At 33.1% G+C, this 19427-nt stretch overlaps 1 protein-coding gene and 1 long non-coding RNA gene across 4 annotated transcripts; one reads left to right on the forward strand and one right to left on the reverse strand.

The window, feature by feature from the left end:
- LOC109835047 (zinc finger BED domain-containing protein RICESLEEPER 2-like) lies at positions 661-5184 on the forward strand. Its single transcript, XM_020403046.1, has 4 exons — positions 661-667; positions 3472-3795; positions 4497-5005; positions 5068-5184. The coding sequence occupies exons 1-4, from the start codon at positions 661-663 to the stop codon at positions 5182-5184; spliced, it is 957 nt and encodes a 318-aa protein (XP_020258635.1).
- On the reverse strand, positions 8661-17952 carry LOC109834001. Of its 3 annotated transcripts, none has more exons than XR_002245419.1 (4): positions 17763-17952; positions 15108-15167; positions 14835-14900; positions 8661-9723 (listed from the first exon to the last, which is right to left on the reverse strand). It is a non-coding gene; the product is annotated as an uncharacterized LOC109834001 (long non-coding RNA). The 3 variants fall into 3 exon arrangements; XR_002245420.1 differs by lacking the exon at positions 14835-14900 and adding an exon at positions 17475-17625; XR_002245418.1 differs by lacking the exon at positions 14835-14900.

Here is a 19427-nt window from a genome sequence, read left to right on the forward strand (position 1 = left end):
TTAATTTTTGAGTTTTAGCAGGTACAGGGTTCAGGTTTTAGTCATTGATCATACATGTACTGCATCATTTGTTTTGTTTGATCGTGAAGCTAAACAAGTTATTCACAAATCAGCAGTCGAATTGAGGGAACGACTAACAAAAGTAATCACTCTGATTCCTTTCTGTAAAAATTAAAAGTTTTAATTCAATAGCTTTACTTTGCTTATTTATATTGTTCACAGGAGGGTGATGATGATTCATTTCCTCAAGAGTTAGATGTGTTGGTGAAAAAAAATTATTCAAGATTCAAGTTTTAGAATTCAATCTCAATCAAAATTGGCCTGTATTTTCTGTCTCTAAAATGACTGATGATAAAAATCTGATAGCAGCTTTCAGAGACAGCTTAGATTTGAACCAGGTACATTACATATTTCCTTCTTTTATATAGCTACATATCTGTTCATTTCATGTATCAATCTGTATATATAGATGAGGTTGAGCAATATATTAGTAATATTTTTTCCTTCTAAATAATTAGGAGTCGACAGGTCAAGAATATTTCACTGATGAAGCTGAATCTTCCAAAAAGAAAGTTGATATTGATAATGTAAGTCAATACACTTAGTATTACTTTTCTTTTTTATTCCTCATGTTTGTATTTTTTTAAAAAAAATTGTGAAATGAAAGGTAAGTATTCATGTAATCCAAAAAAGCATTATATGTACAACCTCCATCCAGACTTAACTATGATCAAAACTATTACTTATACTAACACCTCAACACCTCTCTTCATAATTAAAGGGACAACCGGACAAGTCAAAACTCTCAAATTCACTTTTGCAGTATATTTCACAATACTTATTTTTCAAATACTCTTTTGATGTTGCTGCTTCTTTCACCTTTACCACTTTGAATTTTGTTTTACTATTGCTCTCTTGATTATTCACGTTAACAGTGCAAAAAACTTTTCTTTATATTTTATTAGTATGCCAACTAAATAGATAAAATAAACATGCCTTTATTTTCCAATAATGTGTAGAATATGTTTTTAATGTTAGATTTTTTAAAAGAATGCATTATATATTGTCAGATTCTTATCTAACATATGAGTAGAATGAATTTTAATAATACAAGGTTTTTTTACCATTTGAGTTTTAGAAGTTTTCAAAACAAATGAAAGCTTGAAGTTTAGTCACATTATTTTTGGTTTATGTTCTATTTGCCAATGACCCATTATCAATCTTGTGAAGCTTCCAATTAACTTTTGACACAATGCATCAAAAACTTTTGGATTGCCTATTTCTTTTCGCCTTACTATTGATTTCTTGATTCTTCACATTAATTGTACAACAATCTTTTCGTGCCACCTCATTAACATGCTAACTTTTATGTTATACTGAAACACAGGTCTCGCTATCGGTCACTTGTGATAATGAAGTTGAAATCCTCGGATAACATTACACCTTGCAAGAGAAATTTGTTGGAATCTGATGTCAAGCACTCGGTTGCAGTAGACTTGATTTCTCCGCAAATGTCAAGCAACAAAAAGCAAAACAGATCAAAATTAAAAAAGAGAATTAGAATATTCTACAGAGAGTTCAAGCTCCTTTTTGAAAAAAGTCTATCTGATTCATGATGTCTGAAACTTATATTTAGTATTCTGGTATAAAACCTTATTTAGTAAACTTTTGTATGTACTACATATTTTTTTGGTGGTTTTGCGTTGAGAAACCTAACTACTTGATATGATTATGATGGATATTTTTTTATCAATATATTGATAATTATTATTTTGATTCGTAGATATATATACTTGACATGTATCTCTATGTGCTTTAAATATTTTTTTTGGAACTAAACTTTATGCTGCATACTACTTTCATTTTAGGCAATTTTGTTATGAGAATAGGGAAATTATACTTGACAGGTATAGCAAAATATTATAACATTAATCATATAGACATGAGGCATTTTAAGCAATTTTGTTATGAGAATAGGGAAATTATATTTTCATTCTTTTTTACAGTTTAATATTAAGTCAAACATATATGTTTGTTATGAGAATAGGGAAATTATATTTTCATTCTTTTTTACAGTTTAATATTAAGTCAAACATATATGTATCTTAGGCTGTATCATTTCTGACTACTTATATATTATTACTATTTTATTTTGCATTCTTTTGCTACATCAATTTTTGTATATTACACAAATCTGTGCATCGAGCCTGAAACTAGTTAGGTATAAAATAATTTAAGTTGAAAAATAATTTAAGTTGAAGTGCAATACATATGATGTCGTATAAATAGAATTGATTGCGGCTTATATCTCAAAAAGCCCATTGACTTACAGCCCAATTCAAGCCTACCCATTTTTCAAGTTAACCCATTAACAAGTGACGACCCATGTTGTTTAATCACCGACCATCTCCGGTCATCGTCCGCCGCGCTCCGGTCGTCGGAGCCCTCTGCTTCATTGGCGCTAGGGATGGCAATTCTGGTCCAAACCCAATAACCCAACCAGATCCATCCAATATAAAACTCATCCAAACCAACCCATTTAGCTAAATGGACTTAATTGGGTGGGTAACTATTTCTATAGTGGTTAAATGGGTTTTAAATGGGCAGGTCTTGACCCACCCATAACCCACCCAAACTTAGCCAGCAAAATAGAAATTTCCTCTCCCCTCTCTCTGCGATTCTCTCTCTCCAAAACCTAAAGATCTCGGCTCCCCTCTCTCTGCGAATCGTCTCTCCGAGCTTCTACGGGATTTTCCCGGTGGCACCACCGCAGATCGGCGACCGAGGGCTGATCGACGACGAAGAAGAAGACGACGGCGGTGATCGGTGACGAAGACGACGAAGCCTTTGAGTAAGTCGACGACGAAGTAGGTAGGTTTAGATTCTGCTTTTTTGATCTAATTGTTTCTAAACGCGATTTAATGTTTGATAAGGAACGATTCCGGTGATTGATTGAGCGATTGTTAAGTTTATGGTTAGTTTTGGTTGATTAGGGTTCAGGATGAATTGGGAAATTAGGGTTTGTGCTGTTTTATGAAATTATGGTGAAATTAGGGTTCAGGACGAAGTAGGTACTGTTTTTTCCCTGTATGATCAAATGCCATCTGTTATCTTACTATGATTATTCCCTAGTTTGATCAAATGACATCTGCGATTTTCTTTGCATTTTCTTTGCCTTTTTTATTTGAACCCCTAGTTTGATCAAATGCCATCTGTTATCTTACTATGATTATTCCCTATTATACTCAATGATAAACGAGGAAAAATATAGAGTAACATTTCGAATAATGTCGCTTTAATATACGAATATTGTTGTAATTACTAAATTGTTCAATTGTAATCTCCTAAATTGTTGATTCACTTTTGTTAGGTACTGTTCTTTTCTTATTGTAGTTATTTAATATATATGAAGCTATTTTATTAACTTTTGACATTTGTTTTGATATTTAAAAGTTATTTTTCTTGTTTCAGCTACTATGTCTTTGAATGAATTTACTGCATGCGATGATGGTAGTGAATCTGGTAATGAAACTATATCTATACGTAAAAGAAGAGCAAAATCAAAAGTTTGGGAGTATTTTACTGAGTTGCCTGTTGATAGTGATGGGAAAGCTAAAGTTCAGTGCAAGAAATGTGACCAAGTTTATGTTAGTGGTTATGGTACCACAAATATGTTGAGGCATATTCATTCTTGCCCAAAACGAGATATAGATGAGGTTGATTCATCGTGGAAAACCATGCCATTAGATCAAGATAATTACAGAGAAATGTTGGCTAGGGTCATTGCATTGCATGGTTATTCGTTCTGTTTTGTGGAACATCAAGGGATACGCAAATTACATACATTTTTAAATCCTGAAGTCAAGCATATCTCGAGGAACACCACTAAAGCTGATTTGCTTAAGTTGTACCAGAAAGAAAAAAAAAATTCTTAAACAAACTTTGAAGCTAGTTCCTAGCAGAATCAGTCTAACTACAGACTTGTGGACCTCTTCAACATCAGATTACTACATGTCTCTTAGTGCACATTACATTGATGAGCAATGGATCTTGCAAAACAAAATATTAGCTTTGTCTCATGTTTCACCCCCATATAGTGGGGCAATTTTAGTAGAGAAGCTATTTCATTTACTGAAGGAGTGGGGCATCGAAAAAAGAATTTTCACTGTTACATTGGATAATGCATCATATAATGATGCTTTTATGAAGATTTTGAAAGACCATCCTGCTTTAAAGGAGCATTTTGTCTCCAATGGTGAATTTTTGCATGTACGATGTTGTGCTCACATTTTAAATCTTGTTGTACAAGATGGTTTAAAAATAATTGATAAATCTTTATCCAAGTTTAGAGAATGCATTAAATATGTAAAGAGTCCTCCTGGAAGGAAGAAAAAATTTACAGAGTGTATCAAACAAAATGGCAAGTGATATGGAGAAAAAGTTTAATAAATATTGGAAGTGTTATAGCAAGATTTTGTCCTTTGCATGCATCTTAGACCCCCGTTATAAGGTGAAATATGTGGAGTTTTGTTTTCAAAAAGTGGGTCTTGGTTCTACTCATGTGGTGACTCTCTTGGATAAGTTAAAGCTTCTTTACAAAGAATATGAGAGAGCATCAAATGATATATGCATGGCCGGTAGTAGTTCGGAAGAGGCCTTTGGAGATGTTCGTGATGATGAGATGCTTGAGTTTGAACAGTTTGAGAGCCAAGTAGTTTCAGTCAGTAGGACCAAGTCTGAATTAGAAGAGTATTTAGATGAAAAGATACTTTCTTGGAAGAAAAATGAGAATCTGAATGTTCTTGAATATTGGAAAGTAGAATCTGAGAAGCGTCCTCAATTATCCATGATGGCTCGTGATATACTCAGTATCCCTATTACTTCAGTGGCCTCTGAATCTGCTTTCAGCATAGCTGGTCGTGTGCTTGATAAGTACCGCAATCGTCTTCTTCCGGAAAATGCCGAAGCTCAAATATGCCTTGGTTCTTGGTTAGAGGAGGTTCTTGTAAGTTGCTTACTTTTTCTTGTTATCTTCTGTAAATTTATGGTGTACATGTGTTATATTAGACTAACATAGTTGTATCCTATGATCTAAATGCAGCTTTGGAAGATATTGAAGAAGGACATTTGTTGGTGCATGATTTTAGTGATATTCAAAATTTTGAATCTGAAGGAGGGTGGTGAAGTGCTTGTTAGAAGATTTATCATCTATTAAGGTATTAATCTTTATTGATATTTAAGCATTGTACTACTATTGACCGCTGCTTTGTAGAGCTAGAGATGAGGTTTCTGTGAATTTTTGTGTGTGCATACCTCTCCATTTTGGCTGTGTATTTGGTAGTATGTTTTCTCTTCTTAGTTTTTCAAGATTGATGCTTATATATAAGAGAATATGTTAGCTTTTCTTATTTTATATCAATTAGGATTGCTATCGATGGGGTTTCAACAATGTCACAAGTGATTGTGTTGTTTAAAACTTTCCAAATGACTCCATAGGAGCATAAATAATCTGATGCCATTGATATATATGCCCTTACGTCTACATATCCTCTCTAACTAATTGTTGTCATTTAACATTTAACTCCCAATTTCTTGTAAGTATTCAAATGAGGATTCCCATACAGGGACTCAACAAATTTCAGTTTCTTCATAGTAGCATGGCTTGCTTCAGCATATAGACAACAGCAATCCTACGGCAATTTGGTCTTTGTGATTCACGGCAAAATTATGTCGAACATAGGAAAACCCATCGCATCCAAACAAGAGTCAAGACAGAAAAAATAAGAAATCAATAAATAAAATAGAGAGATAGAAAGACATAATGTTCCTATTCCAGCAAAAGATAGTTAACAAACACAACAATCAGATTTCACTGTTCAAAATGAAATTGACAAGCTGAACATAGATTTGAATAATGAAATTGACAAGCTGAACATAGATTTGTAGAGCTACAGATTTTCTGTCCTTTGCAAAGACAATAAATGTGGAAGAGGTTTACCTTCCATCTGATGTTCAAAATGAAATTGACAAGCTGAACATAGATTTGAATAATGCGGCTAATACCCTATCAGACAAAACAAATGAAAGTTCAGAAAAGATTAGAAGTGTTATTGATACAGTGTATGGCTCTATACCTTGTTATTTTTTGATCTGGCTTTGTTCTGTCATTGCACTAATGACTTTGTCTACTTATATAGGAGGTGTGTGTTGATTGTGGTAGCAGCAGTGATGCTTATACTTGCAGTAATTGGTTTTGGTATGTATTCTGTGCTCCTTGTGCATTGCCTTACTGCTTATGTTCTCTATTTTTGACCAATTATCTTTCATATTCTGTTTGCAGTACCTTTAAGATCCATGTAAACCAATGTCTTCTGCTTATGTCCTCTGCGGATGATAACCAAGTCATAAGAATTGCACTGCCTTTAAGATCCATGTACTCTTGTCATATGAAAATCTTCAATGTCTTGGCTGACTATGTTACTATTTTTTTTCTACACAATGGCTCTTAATTTTCTAAGTAGATAATACACAGCTGTGAGAATCCTCTGTTAATCTTCTGGAAAATGTCTTGGCTGACTATGTTACTATTTTTTGCAGCAAACGAAGCAGACGTCGCGATGCAAACACATCGACTGCTGCTCATTTTGTTTGTGTTCAGATTGGATCTTCGTCGTCCTCTTCCTCCCCAAGCGCACTACTTTGGTTGACGTCGCCGTGCATGTTTTCGTACCAAACAAGTATAAGGAGTCATATACAATATACGAGAGGAGGTTCTATTGTGTCATTGTAGTAGCACCTTGGACGATTACAAATCATCCAGTTTTAACTTATCTTGTAGTGGTTATTGTTTGATAGACAATGGACTAAAAAGACCAATCTCTTTCAGCATATGTTGATCTATATAATGTTTACTAGTCGTAATGCTGTGTATAAAACTTGGGATCTTAGCGCTTCACATTTTGATTTTCGTTATATGTAGAACGTCTTTTTTTAAACTGTGGAAGCTTTTGAGGTTGATGTTTTTCCGTTGATAATTTGTCTGCCTGTGCTTCCGCCCGTGAAATTGGGTTTCAGGTTGGAAAAGTATTATCTACCGGGTATTGGTAGCGATTTAAAAGTTGGTGATTGTGCTGGTACGATAGTTATTTTATTAGCAATATTAATACTGATTTTACTGTTGGTGAAAGTTTACCAAAAAACCCCTGCAAGTTTACAGAAAACCCCCTGAAAGTTTGTAAGTAGATCCCTAAAATTTACATATATATAAAAGCATCGTAACTAAATGGGTTATTGGGTCACCCATGAACCACCCATTTAGTAAATGGGTGGTTGAGAACCGACCCATTTAGCAAATGCTAAATGGGTCATAAATGGTTAAGTGGTCATAAATATGACCACCCATTTATGACCCAACCAAACCCAACCAAAACCACCCATTTGACATCCCTAATTGGCGCCATCGCGTCCCTCACCAGAGCCCCTCTTCTGAGGTAACTAAATCAAATTACAGTTGTCCACTTTTTTTTTGTTTTGATTAAGAAACTAAGGTTGAAACTGCAATGGTCGAAGTTTGGGAATCAATCGCCTGCTGGAGCTCTTACTTCTTCGTCGGGGAAGCATGGAGGGTTCCTCCGCTATTTGTGCTTCTAATGTTTGTCTATGTTACTGCTCCGAATAAAGAAGCGTATTTGCTAATTGATTTAGATTGGCTGAATTACCAGATTGGTGCATTAGGTGTAGGGGTGTATTCGGTCCGGATATGGTTCGGATATGACACTTATCACATCCATATCCGCTTTCTAAAAACGGATACGGATATGCGTCGGTTAGAAAAAGTCAAGACCATATCCGCGCTAAATGAAAACGAATATGGTTCGGATATTAGAGAATCAGATACGGTTATGATCACGGATACAAATCAGATATTTAGGAAACATATATGACTCAAACATATATCGGATATGACAAAAAAATAAACAATCACATAGATTAAGATAGTACATACGGATGGAATTACTTATCTAATCTAAACCTTGAACAAGTGCCTATACTATAATAGTCTCATTTAGCTTATAGCACGAGGAGTTTAGTGGCACTGTGGAGGATAGTGGGAAAAACACAAACTATGTTAAGAAATATGCGAATCAGATATATAACAGGTTTGTTTGTAATCCAACGGTTGGGTTAATTGTCTTATAATTAATTAAGTGGCCAAGGTTTGAATCTTGGCAAGTGCATTATATTATTGTCATATTCTTTTTCTTAAAATGAACATCTAGATATCCGAACCGTATCCGCTAGTTAAACCTGATTATCATATCTGGAACCATAGTTGAGTAAAAAGGTAAAATCATATTTGAAACCGAAACTGTATCCGGTCGGTTCCAGATTTTGACTATCGCCCCTGATTCGGTGCCTATATTTACCAACCATGTTTATTTTGTTGCCCCAAAGGGAGATAGTTGATTCTGTTATTATTTTTATTTTTATTTTGCAAATATTAGGATTTTAGAGGAATAGTGTAAATATGGGAGATTTCAAGGGTATATATATAAAAGAACTATTATTTATACATAGTTGTTATCGAAGCAATAAAATATACCTTGTTGATAAATGTAGTAACTAAATATACCAATATGATAATTTAGCCCTTTTAGATTTCAAGGTTGAATCTTATAGAAAATGATGTAGAATCTGACCAATTTGTAAGTCCCTGCAAATTGCAACAATCTCTAATCAAGAGATCTTCTCTCACACCCGAAGAAACCTTCTTTGTAGAAAGAACACAAATTCCTATAAGCCTTGAAGTGTTGGTGATGTGCAGCAGTGGTTTGGGAACTTTTTCACTCTTTGATTTATGCCTAAATAATCTTTTAAAATGATGGAAACAAAGAAACTTTCAGAACTTTTCTTTACTCAATAGTTAGACTAAAATTTTGAATGAAGAACACTTGAATTTTTACAAAAGTTGAATCTTATGGATATGAATCAATGTTCTTGTTTTCTGATGTTTAAACTTGTTTATAGCCTCTGAAATGACATGTTTTGAAACCCAATTAGCGTCCAAAAACGGCTATAAAACAGTTATTTATTCAAATTCTAAAAAACTAGAAAACTGTATCTGTAGTCGACTATAAGGAGGATTAGTCGACTACACTGAGTCTAAACTGACTTTGTGAAGTCAGAAAACTACTTAGTAGTCGACTACTAAGAGGAGTAGTCGACTACACTGTATATGTGTAGTTTCTAAAATTCTAGACTAACATTGAGTAGTCGACTATAATGCCTAGTAGTCGGCTACACTGTAAAATCACAGATTCTGATATTTTGACCAAAGCTTGATTAGTCGACTACTAAGTGTTTTAATCGACTACTAAGAGGTAAATATGAGATATATGATGTATTTTGAGACTCATCCTTTTTTTATAAACTCTAATGGTTAACTTAGAGGATTTCTATAGTTAACCACACACTAAGCATATGTTAGTGTGTTTTAAATACTATGTGTGTATATGTGTTGTGAATGATCAAGGCTTGTACAAATAATCTAAATACTATGTGTGTATATGTGTTGTGAGTGATCAAGGCTTGTACAAAAATCTAAGTACAGAAAATGTAAAAACACAACTTTACTATTTGATCACATATTCTTCTTTGCTTCTTGTGGCCTTGAACTCATCATGCACTTTGTTCACATATCTTGAGCATATTTAATGTTGTTACCTGCATTGATATGTTAGTGCATATTAATACACATAGAATATAAATTGTTATCATCAAAACTATATCTTGGGGACATGATATCCAACAAAAGATAATTGCTTTCTTTCTATTGTAGTTAGTAGCACAAATCATAGGTGTGTTATGGGGTATTTAACGAGTTGTGCCATTGTGGTACGAATTTAGGTACACAATTCGCCACTCAGAAAATTTAGATTCGAGAAAGCGAGCGTGCTTCGGTACACAAGTTTTGATATGTGATACATTATAAATAGGAAAATTTGCTTCAAGGCCCCAAAACGTGTGCACCCAAGTGGTCCAACCCCAGGTAGTTTGGCACATATGCTAAAGCCCTTAAAAATTAGAAAAAATATGACCGAGCCCTAAGAAAGCTTCTCGTACCCGTATTTTTACCCACAGGCCCAAAAATACCCCTCACTCTCTCCCCCAGCCTCGAATCTAGATCCGAAGCTTGAGGTTGCTCCCGGACACAATTAAGGTGACTTGATGGTGGTTTTGGGGGGGGGAGTTTGGGGTTTTCCCTCCATTATGTGAGGAATCTTGACTCCAAGATTAGTTTATTTTGATGACAACAAATATTATATGTTGTTTGTATTTTGTGCTAACATTTATTTTGCAGTGTCAGAGCTAAATCAACAATGATATTCAAAGAGATATCAAGACATAAGATGAGTTCAAGACAAAATGAAGCAAAGAAGAAGATATACTTTATTGTCAAAATGTAATTTTATATTTTCTTTGCTTAGAAATGTGTACAATCCTTGATCACTCATACACATGTACACACATAGTATTAGAACACACTAACACATGCTTAATGTGTTGGTTAAATATAGAAATCTCCTATGTTAATCATTAAATTTAATAGATACTGAGTGAGACTTAAAACATATCATATATCTCATATCTACCCCTTAGTAGTCGACTAATAGCATTAATAGTCGACTACTAAAGACAAAGACAGAATATCAGTTTTTGTGTCATTTCAGACTAGTCGACTACTAGGATATATAGTCGACTAATCAGCATTGAATTTGAATTTCAGATTTTCTATCGATTACAGTGTAGTCGACTAATAAGTATAGTAGTCGACTACTAAGGAATTATATGATTACATAGAGTCTGTTTGAACTTAGAGTAGTCGACTAATAAGACTTGTAGTCGACTACTCAGATAGTTTTTCTGACTGTTTGACATTTGAATAAGTGACTGTTTATAGCCGTTTTTGAAAGTTTCTTAGGTTTGAAAACTTGTCATTTCAGAGGCTATAAATAGGGTAACATGTCAGAAAACAACAACCAAGATTTGCACTTATAAGATTCACATATTGTGCAAATTAACTCTATAAACTTTCAGTTTTTGAATCTGTTTTTCCAGATAAGAGAGTTTCTGATATTGCCTTTGTTCCATTCATTCTTAGAGATTGTTTAGGCAATATTCAAAGAGTTAAAAAAATTCATAAGCCACTGTTACATGTTCACATCCACATCAAGGCTTATAGAATTGGAATTGAACATTGCTTCAAAGGAAGATTCTCTCGTTTTGTGAGAGGGGTTGATCTCTTGGTCTAAAGGCAGGTTTACAATTAGCATGATGTTGTCAATTGGGTTTGCAATTTGCATGGTCTTGCAAATTGGTCAGGTTTGCTTTTGATTTTATAAAGTTTTAAAATCATAGTGGAACTCTCAAGCGAGATTTGCTTAGGGATTGGATGTACACCGAGGAGGTCGAACCAGTATACATGCTTGTGTTTGTGATTTTCACTTTTTGAGATTGTCATTTCTTTGTAATTTATAATCTACTTTGTAAACTCGCCCTCTAGTGTTTAAGTATAAAGTTTCCGCATATTTTTATAAGAACGCACTTTATTCTTTAGGGTCACGATCCTACACTTAGTATATATAAGCAAGATGACCCTACACATTATATCTCCTCTTAACCCATTTTTGTGTGAATAGAGTTCATTTATGGTGGAAAGGGCACATTTATGAACTTAGGGTTTATGATCTTCAACCTCCCTCCTGCCCTAACGTTCCTTTCATTACTCCTCTTAAATCCTCTTTATTTATGGTGTATAAACCTCTGATTTGCATGGCGTCCTTGGGTAAGAAAGCAGTGTTCTCAAGGGTAATGTGTTCAACCTCTTTTTTTGAATTTAAGTTTGACGTGGCTGAGAGGTTGAAGGTTCCATATGACACATCTTAGTTTTGAGATTGAGAATGAGGATGATATAAAGTGTATGATGGAACACAACCTTAGTATAGGGTGTCTCAAGATCCATATCTGAGCTACTATAGTTGTAGATGTTTCCAAATGTTAGAACACTCTGAAGGAACCTCCTGAAATGTAAGGTATTCGTAAAATTTTGAGAAAGTTATGAATTGTGTGATTAAAATGTGGAGAAATGACTAGTATAGCGAACTGTTTTAGGTTAAATGTTATATATGATTCATATACGTTAACTGTTTGTCACGGTTGTTAAGCTTTACGGTATATGTGTTACTTTTAAAGATGCAAAACTTAACTACTAGCCCTGATCGTTATTTTAAGAAAAAAATATTTATATTTGTGCAGTATTATGACTATATTGAAGCTAAAGTTTATTAATAGCACTTCTGCCGTAAGTCATAGTTCAAGAAGAATTCCCAATGATAATCCTAGCGATAGAAATATAATACGATCTGATGACATTATTAACAACACAGTAATGATTCATGCTTGGTGGCACACTACATTAACTGAAGAGGGTCAAGAATTTAAAAGTTATGATGAATTAAGTTTGGCTTTGACATACTATTCTATGGCCAAAATGTTTGATTATGAATTTAAAAAGAACGAATCAAAACATATCCGTGTTTATTGCCGATGTAAAGAAACTTACGAGTGCACATGGATGTTGTTTACTTCTCCTGTTAAGAATGAAAAGAGACTTTCGATCAAGAAGCTTGTGAATGAACACACTTGTGGACAACACGGGAAAAATACAGGTCATTCAAGGGCATCCCGTAATATCATTACAACACAGTTACAACCACTCCTAAAGGTCCGTCCAGAAATCTGTCCTGTTGATATGCAAAAGGAGTTCCTCACAAACTACAGCCTTAGAATTGATTATAGTAAGATATGATGGTAAAGAGAGCAAAAGAGAAGTTGTACGGGGATATATATGACTTGTATGATCAACTACGATGGTAAAATTTTGAGCTTTATTGTTATAATGTTTTTTAAATGTCTTTTAATTACGATAGTCACATGTTAAGCCTAACAATTAATATGTGAATGTTGCTTAATGCTTATTAACTTACACAGATAATATATTACATCTATTGTTGATCATGTTAAGCTACACCCATAACATGTTAAGTTTCATGGTTTTCTTGTTAAAACACATTGATAACATGTGCAATTTTGCAATTTATTTGGTAAATATCATCAGGAACATGTTAACTTCCGCACTTTGCTTGTTAAGTTACACTGATAATATGTTAACTTCCGCAGTTCGCTTGTTAAGTTACACTGATAATATGTTAACTTTCGCAGTTCACTTGTTAAGTTACACTGATAACATATTAACTTTCGTAGTTTACTTGTTAAGTTACACTGATTTCTTGGTAGCTCTTGTGCTTAGAGCTTTACTCCTATGACCCACATACCTTTTGCTCACCGGCTTCTTCGTCCTCTTCATAAATTTCTAGAGTGGGATGTCCTCAACCTCACCTTCCCCCTACTGTGTATGCACATCCCCAGTCTAAAATTGTGTATTCTCCTCAACATCAGCTCTTTTCTCATTCAACTGCTCGCCCTCTTCTTTTTTATTTACAATTTTCTCATTCAACTTCTATTCCTCTTCTTTCTTATTTACTTTGTCTCTCACTTCTTCATTTCCACTGAAATGCTCCTGAAGGTTACCCTCTTCATAATCAGGCACAAACTCATTATCAAAGAAATCTCTATCGTCAGCATGCCAGTCAGCTTCATTCATGGTTGGCTTTCCTTTCTTTTGCTATGCTACCTTCTTTACATTTTCCTTTAATACTTCATGATCTATTAAGTCACCAGATTCCTTGAATCCTTTAACGTTTTCATTAAGCCTTCGGATCTCGTTCATAAAAGTCTGGCAATACAATTTCTTTGAGTGCCTCAGTGCATGACATATTCTTTGATTTAGTTTAGTAGTATTTCTTCAAAATTTGAGCTCCTCCTCCTTAATCTCATCTTCCCTTTGAAAAGCACCATCAATAACATTTGAAATAATCTGTAATTTATTAAAAAAGTTGAAAACAATTAATAGTTACTTATAAAGATTAATAGGTAAATGCCTACCGTTAACATATATACTTAAATACAAACAGATATTGGATATAGTTCACATATATGCAGTAAATATTAACATGCAATCCAGTAACATTAACATTCTCTCATCAAAGTTAATAGTTCATCTGTTATGCTTGATACATAAAATGAGAAACTTGATATACACTGATTTAGATCTTATCAAACCTATTAATGATCTCTTCTTTTTGTCCATCTTTTCTTCCTTCTTTTCTTTTATAATTTTTTTCGAAGAAGGTGGTATCTTATGCTTCTTTACTAGATGGATGGAAACTCTTTTCTTCTAATCCTCATTGAATCATCTTCCCTCATATTTGGCCTTCTGAGTGGATACTTTTCAACCCATGAGCCAAATTCAACTATCGGTTTCTAAACTAAAGCAATGCTAGCTTTTCTAGCTTTTGCAACAATTGTGTCCTTTCGGAGAGATCCAGACTTCTCTCCAATCATCACCCGGTTAGTGAGTGGTGGCTTGAATCTATTGTTCAGGACATATTTTTTAATCACTACTATTTCGTAGTACCATAGCTGCAAACAATTTGTTCCAATTAATCAGTTAATATACACTACTAATCTTTTTAACATGAATATAGTTAACAGAACTAAACTATAACACAAACCTCACAAACATTAACACTAACGTCAATATAGTTAATATGAACCAATTAACCTTAATTACCTTTAACTTTAGTTCACAGAATACAAGCAAACGTTCACAAACACAGGTTAACCATATCAATAAAAAAATTAATACAACTTACAAAGATTAGAGGCATGCATCCAGGCACATATGAAACCCCTGGCTTGTTCAGACCTTCCCGAGCAATCTTAATTAGGGTTAACAATCAAACAAATGTGAGAAATAGAGCACTTGTTTGAATTTATTATCTTGTTAGTAAATATCCAAGTAGAGGGTGAATTTTATTATGGTTGAAAAAATAAAATATTATTTTTTCTTTTTAGATCTTAATTGTCTCTAATTGTGAGAAACTAACTAAAAGAGTGGAATTAAAAATACTAGAAAGAAGAGTTACCACAAGCAAATCTTCAAATCATCGATCTCCAATCTATGATCTTCAATCTCCAAGTGGTTCCTTCACAAGAAACATATAAGTTAAAGAACCAAAATAAATAAAATCCTACTTATAAGCATCATTTAGTCCATTCCCCAGCAACGATGCCAAAAACTTAATAGGGTATAAATGATAGCCAAAAGTTGTAAGTGCATAACTATTAAGTCATAGTATAAAAAGTTATCGATCCCACAATGAAGGTGTTGTGGATATTAATCTAAAATTGATTCTTATGTTGTGTGTGTGACAAATTAGGAGTGTTGAAAGTGTGTGATTATGGAGAGATATGAGGAGTGGCCGTGAATATATGCAAATAGAAACAAATTGAGGTTGAGAGGAGAGAAGGAAATCAAAGAAAATAAAGAGGAAAGTAAATAATAAAAATCAAGAACAAAGAGAAAATTCAAAAAAGTAAAGATGGATAATTCAATTAAAGATATGAGGAATCTAGAATTGAATCTACTAGCTAATTTGAATTATAAACTATGAACCATTCTCTTTGTATTACATTTTACTTTAGATTTATTAAGCATAGACAATCAAACCACTTAAGGAAAGCATAACCTATCAAATTATCATCTAAGCAAAATTAACATTCATGAAAAGCACAACAACTACATAGTAATTCTAGAATTTATAAGCATAACCTATCAAACCACTCAAGATAAGCATAGATTATCAAAATTTTCTTCTACCAATTAGTTATCAAGTTAATTATTCTACACATGATCATTTTAAGCACAAAAGAATAATTCACAAACTATAAAAAAAATTAGGCTAGTTTCATACAATTCTAGAATTTCTACAAGAATTAATTCCACATCTTAGGAAATAAAAACAAGAAATGAAATCTATACTAGAGTAGAATAAAAGAAAAGAGTGAAGATAAAAACTGATTACAAAGAAGAGAAATGAGAACAAATAAATTTACACTATGAACATAAAAATAAATCTAACTAAGTTGTAAAAGAAAAGAACATAACGAAAATCTAGATTATGAGAGAAAATAAATCTATTCTACAAACTAAAAGTGCAAGACAGTAATGAAAAAATAAAGACAAGAATATATATCTATTCTACAAGGCATTAATGTAAATCTAAACTACTAAAGCAAGAAGAAAATAAATTACTACAATAGAAATAAGAAAATAAAAATAAAAGGAAAATTTTACATTACAAGAGGGTTTTAGCCTCTTGAAAGCAAACATTCAACTTGATCTTTATTTTCATCTTCATCTACATCTTCATCATCAAACAAAGAGAAGAAAATAAAAATATGAAGATGTGAAAAAAATATTAATTGTAACAAAAAGTTATAAATTTGCAAGATCTTCTCAATTAAGAGTAACCCTCCTCTCCAAGTGGAGTTTTTACAAAAAAATTTCACACCTCAACCCCTCACTCTTTACCCCTATTTATAGAGTATTACAACAAATATCAAAACTCTTGGATTAAACTTGATCCCTAAGTTAATCAATTTTAGCCTTTGATCTGTAACAGTAAACTTAGTATCGATACTGCTATCGATACGGGTATCAATACCGCCATCGATACAGGTATCGATAGCCAGTCATTTCGTTCTTTAGCCGATCTTCTCTTGTGTGTATGGACTTGGACTCTTGGGCTTTTTGAGAGATAATATATTGAGTTTTTCTTGGGTTTTTATTCATTAAATTGCAATTAAGATAAAACACATTTATTAGTGACATATTTATATAAATTAAATAGATAATGAGAGTATAAAATATAATAAAAATGTGATTATCAACTAACTTTGATATTTGACAGTGTATCGAACACGGGTATCATAATCCTACTAAGGAGATAGGATGTTTTGCACTTAGGGCTTGTTTGGTTGTTGTTTGTAAACTTATGTATTTATGACGCAAATTAGAAAGTTGTTGTCCACCTCATCATTCTCATTTTTACTTTTTTCTTTGTTTGGTTTGGAATTGATTGGAATCATGAAATGAAAATAAAATTGTTGTTTGGTGTGTGTAATGAAACTATATAAAGTAATAGTTATGTGGACCTCACTCAAATGGATCATACTACCATAGGTAAGATTATCTCTCTAAATGGATCATATAGTAATTAAAATATTTATTTTACATGTTAAAATAGTTTTAATCCTAAGGAAACAATGTAGAAAATAACTTTTTTCCTTATTTATATTTTATTTAATTTACATATTTGACATATTTAGGATAAATTTTAATAAAGCGATCCTAAACCTTGGGGTGGGTTCACAAAAGTTATGATAAGCTAATCCTTAATGTGAGATCAATGTAGAGGATAAAAATTTAACTCTACCAAACTAAAACTTACATATTTATCTCAAATTGAGCGAAGCTTGATCAGCTTCCCAAGTTATATTTAGTAAAAATTCAGTTAGACTCTCCATCCATCTTCTTTATCATCACCACCACCACGACCATCAACATCTCTTCCAATTCTCAACTTAGACAAGGTAAAAACCCTATTGCACCAAATGATTCAACTTAGGAATTGTTATCAAGGATTTGACCAACCAATTCCCAACTAAAAATATCGGTGAAGGAAACAAGGTAAAATCAAAAATAAGCAAGTGAGAGAGGTTTGATTCATGATGCTTACGAGCTTTGACAATAATCCTTCAAAATCCCAATTTTTGTTTCTCATTTCTGCCGAGTGTCGAGACGAAGTGAGAGATGAAGAGGAGATTCGGGCTTAAGTTTTCCTTTCACTGCCTAACTCCATTGGAGGTTTCAATGGGTATAAGAGGATAATAAAAGGAGAAGGAGGTCATCTTTTTTTTTTTGGACATCAGAACAATACGCATTTGGACGAGAGGAATAAAGAAGAAGAAGAAGAAAGAGACAGGTAACCATAAGCTTTCTAGGAGATTATTTCTTTTTTCTTCTTTTGTTTTTTGCCTTTAATTATTTCTGACAAAAAATCAGCTTTCTCACCCATTTGGGTGATTTTAAAGTGAATTTGGTTTTACCGTGACACGTCAGTATTTGGTCTGACAAATCGACAGTTTACTATGTGGTTTAATGTGCAAACAAACAAGTGAAATTTTATAAAGTTGTCAATCAGACCCACAACTTTACACTTTACACCACTTTACTTGATGAAAAAATGCATCCAAACAGCCCCTTAACCTCTAAGAAATGCGAAACTCTTATTGAGCGCCCCAGTAAACTTTGGATTACATAGTGCCTAATATTTTATTTTTTTTACTTAACCCTTCATGACTATTTTATGATGATTTTTTATATTCTTTATTTAAGAACTAAAAAATGAGCTGACATTATCATGGGGTTTTTATTTTAAAAAATGTGTTGGAGTTTTCTGAAAATCCTAGAATTATTAGGATTTAGTAATCAAAAAATGAGCTGACATTATCATGGGATTTTAATAAAACAAATTGTGCTGGAGTTTTTTGAAATTCCCAAAATTATTAGGATTTAGTGAAAGTATAAGAAAAAAATTGGGGTTAAGAGTCAGGCGCCCAAACTTGCTGGGAGTTCAGTTAGATTTACTCAAATGCTAAACATATCCGCATGCAAAATAAAAAAGATCTCAATATCCCTTTCAAATTGGATAATGGTAACTAAACCAATCTTTTTTAAATTTCATGATCCTACTTCTTCGCAAAACATTCATGAGCTCTTCTAAAATTAATTAGTTTGTTGAAGCCCATCACAGCGGTAAATGCTAGCATGTTATTCTGCAGTTGTTTTGGGACTAATATGACTATTTCACAAGAAATTTTTAGGTGCTCCGCGAGCACTACACCACACCCATAAGAGAATGGTGTGTAGCACAAGAAAAAAAAATTTTGACGAAAAAAACAAGGGGTATACCCTGTTCATTAATAAAAACAAATATCTTTACAAAAAAAGGATACGAACTGCATCTATTTAAAGAAATTAGTAGATAGAAAAAATTAATTTCCCGAACTAGAGATGTATAACCTTCTTCTCCTAAACATCCATGAAGGTGAAAAGAGGTTCTTGACGTCATTCACCATTGACATAGATATAAAGGAGAACCAAAGCCGGTCATACATATAGTATAAGGAATTAAATTTTCTATAAACCAATTATAAAAACAAAAAAAAACAGACTACAAAAGTGTTATGAACACATTGCACCCAAAACTAACTTATGTTGTTAACCACTGCTCCTTGTGATCGGTTTTTCTTCTAAAGCTCCTGCTAACTTAAGAGCATCCTTCTTTCTTCCAGATCCTGCCCATTCATATAAAACAACAATAGTTGAGTTCATGATAGAA

The sequence above is a fragment of the Asparagus officinalis genome, chromosome 3 (assembly GCF_001876935.1).
Source record: "Asparagus officinalis chromosome 3, Aspof.V1, whole genome shotgun sequence".
NCBI lineage: Eukaryota > Viridiplantae > Streptophyta > Magnoliopsida > Asparagales > Asparagaceae > Asparagus > Asparagus officinalis.

Bases quoted from the DNA above. Each gene is read 5' to 3' on its own strand.
- LOC109835047 (XM_020403046.1), top strand. The intron at 3,796-4,496 runs GTTATTCGTTCT...CATGCATCTTAG, and splicing joins TAGGGTCATTGCATTGCATG to ACCCCCGTTATAAGGTGAAA. The intron at 5,006-5,067 runs GTAAGTTGCTTA...GTGTTATATTAG, and splicing joins CTTGGTTAGAGGAGGTTCTT to ACTAACATAGTTGTATCCTA.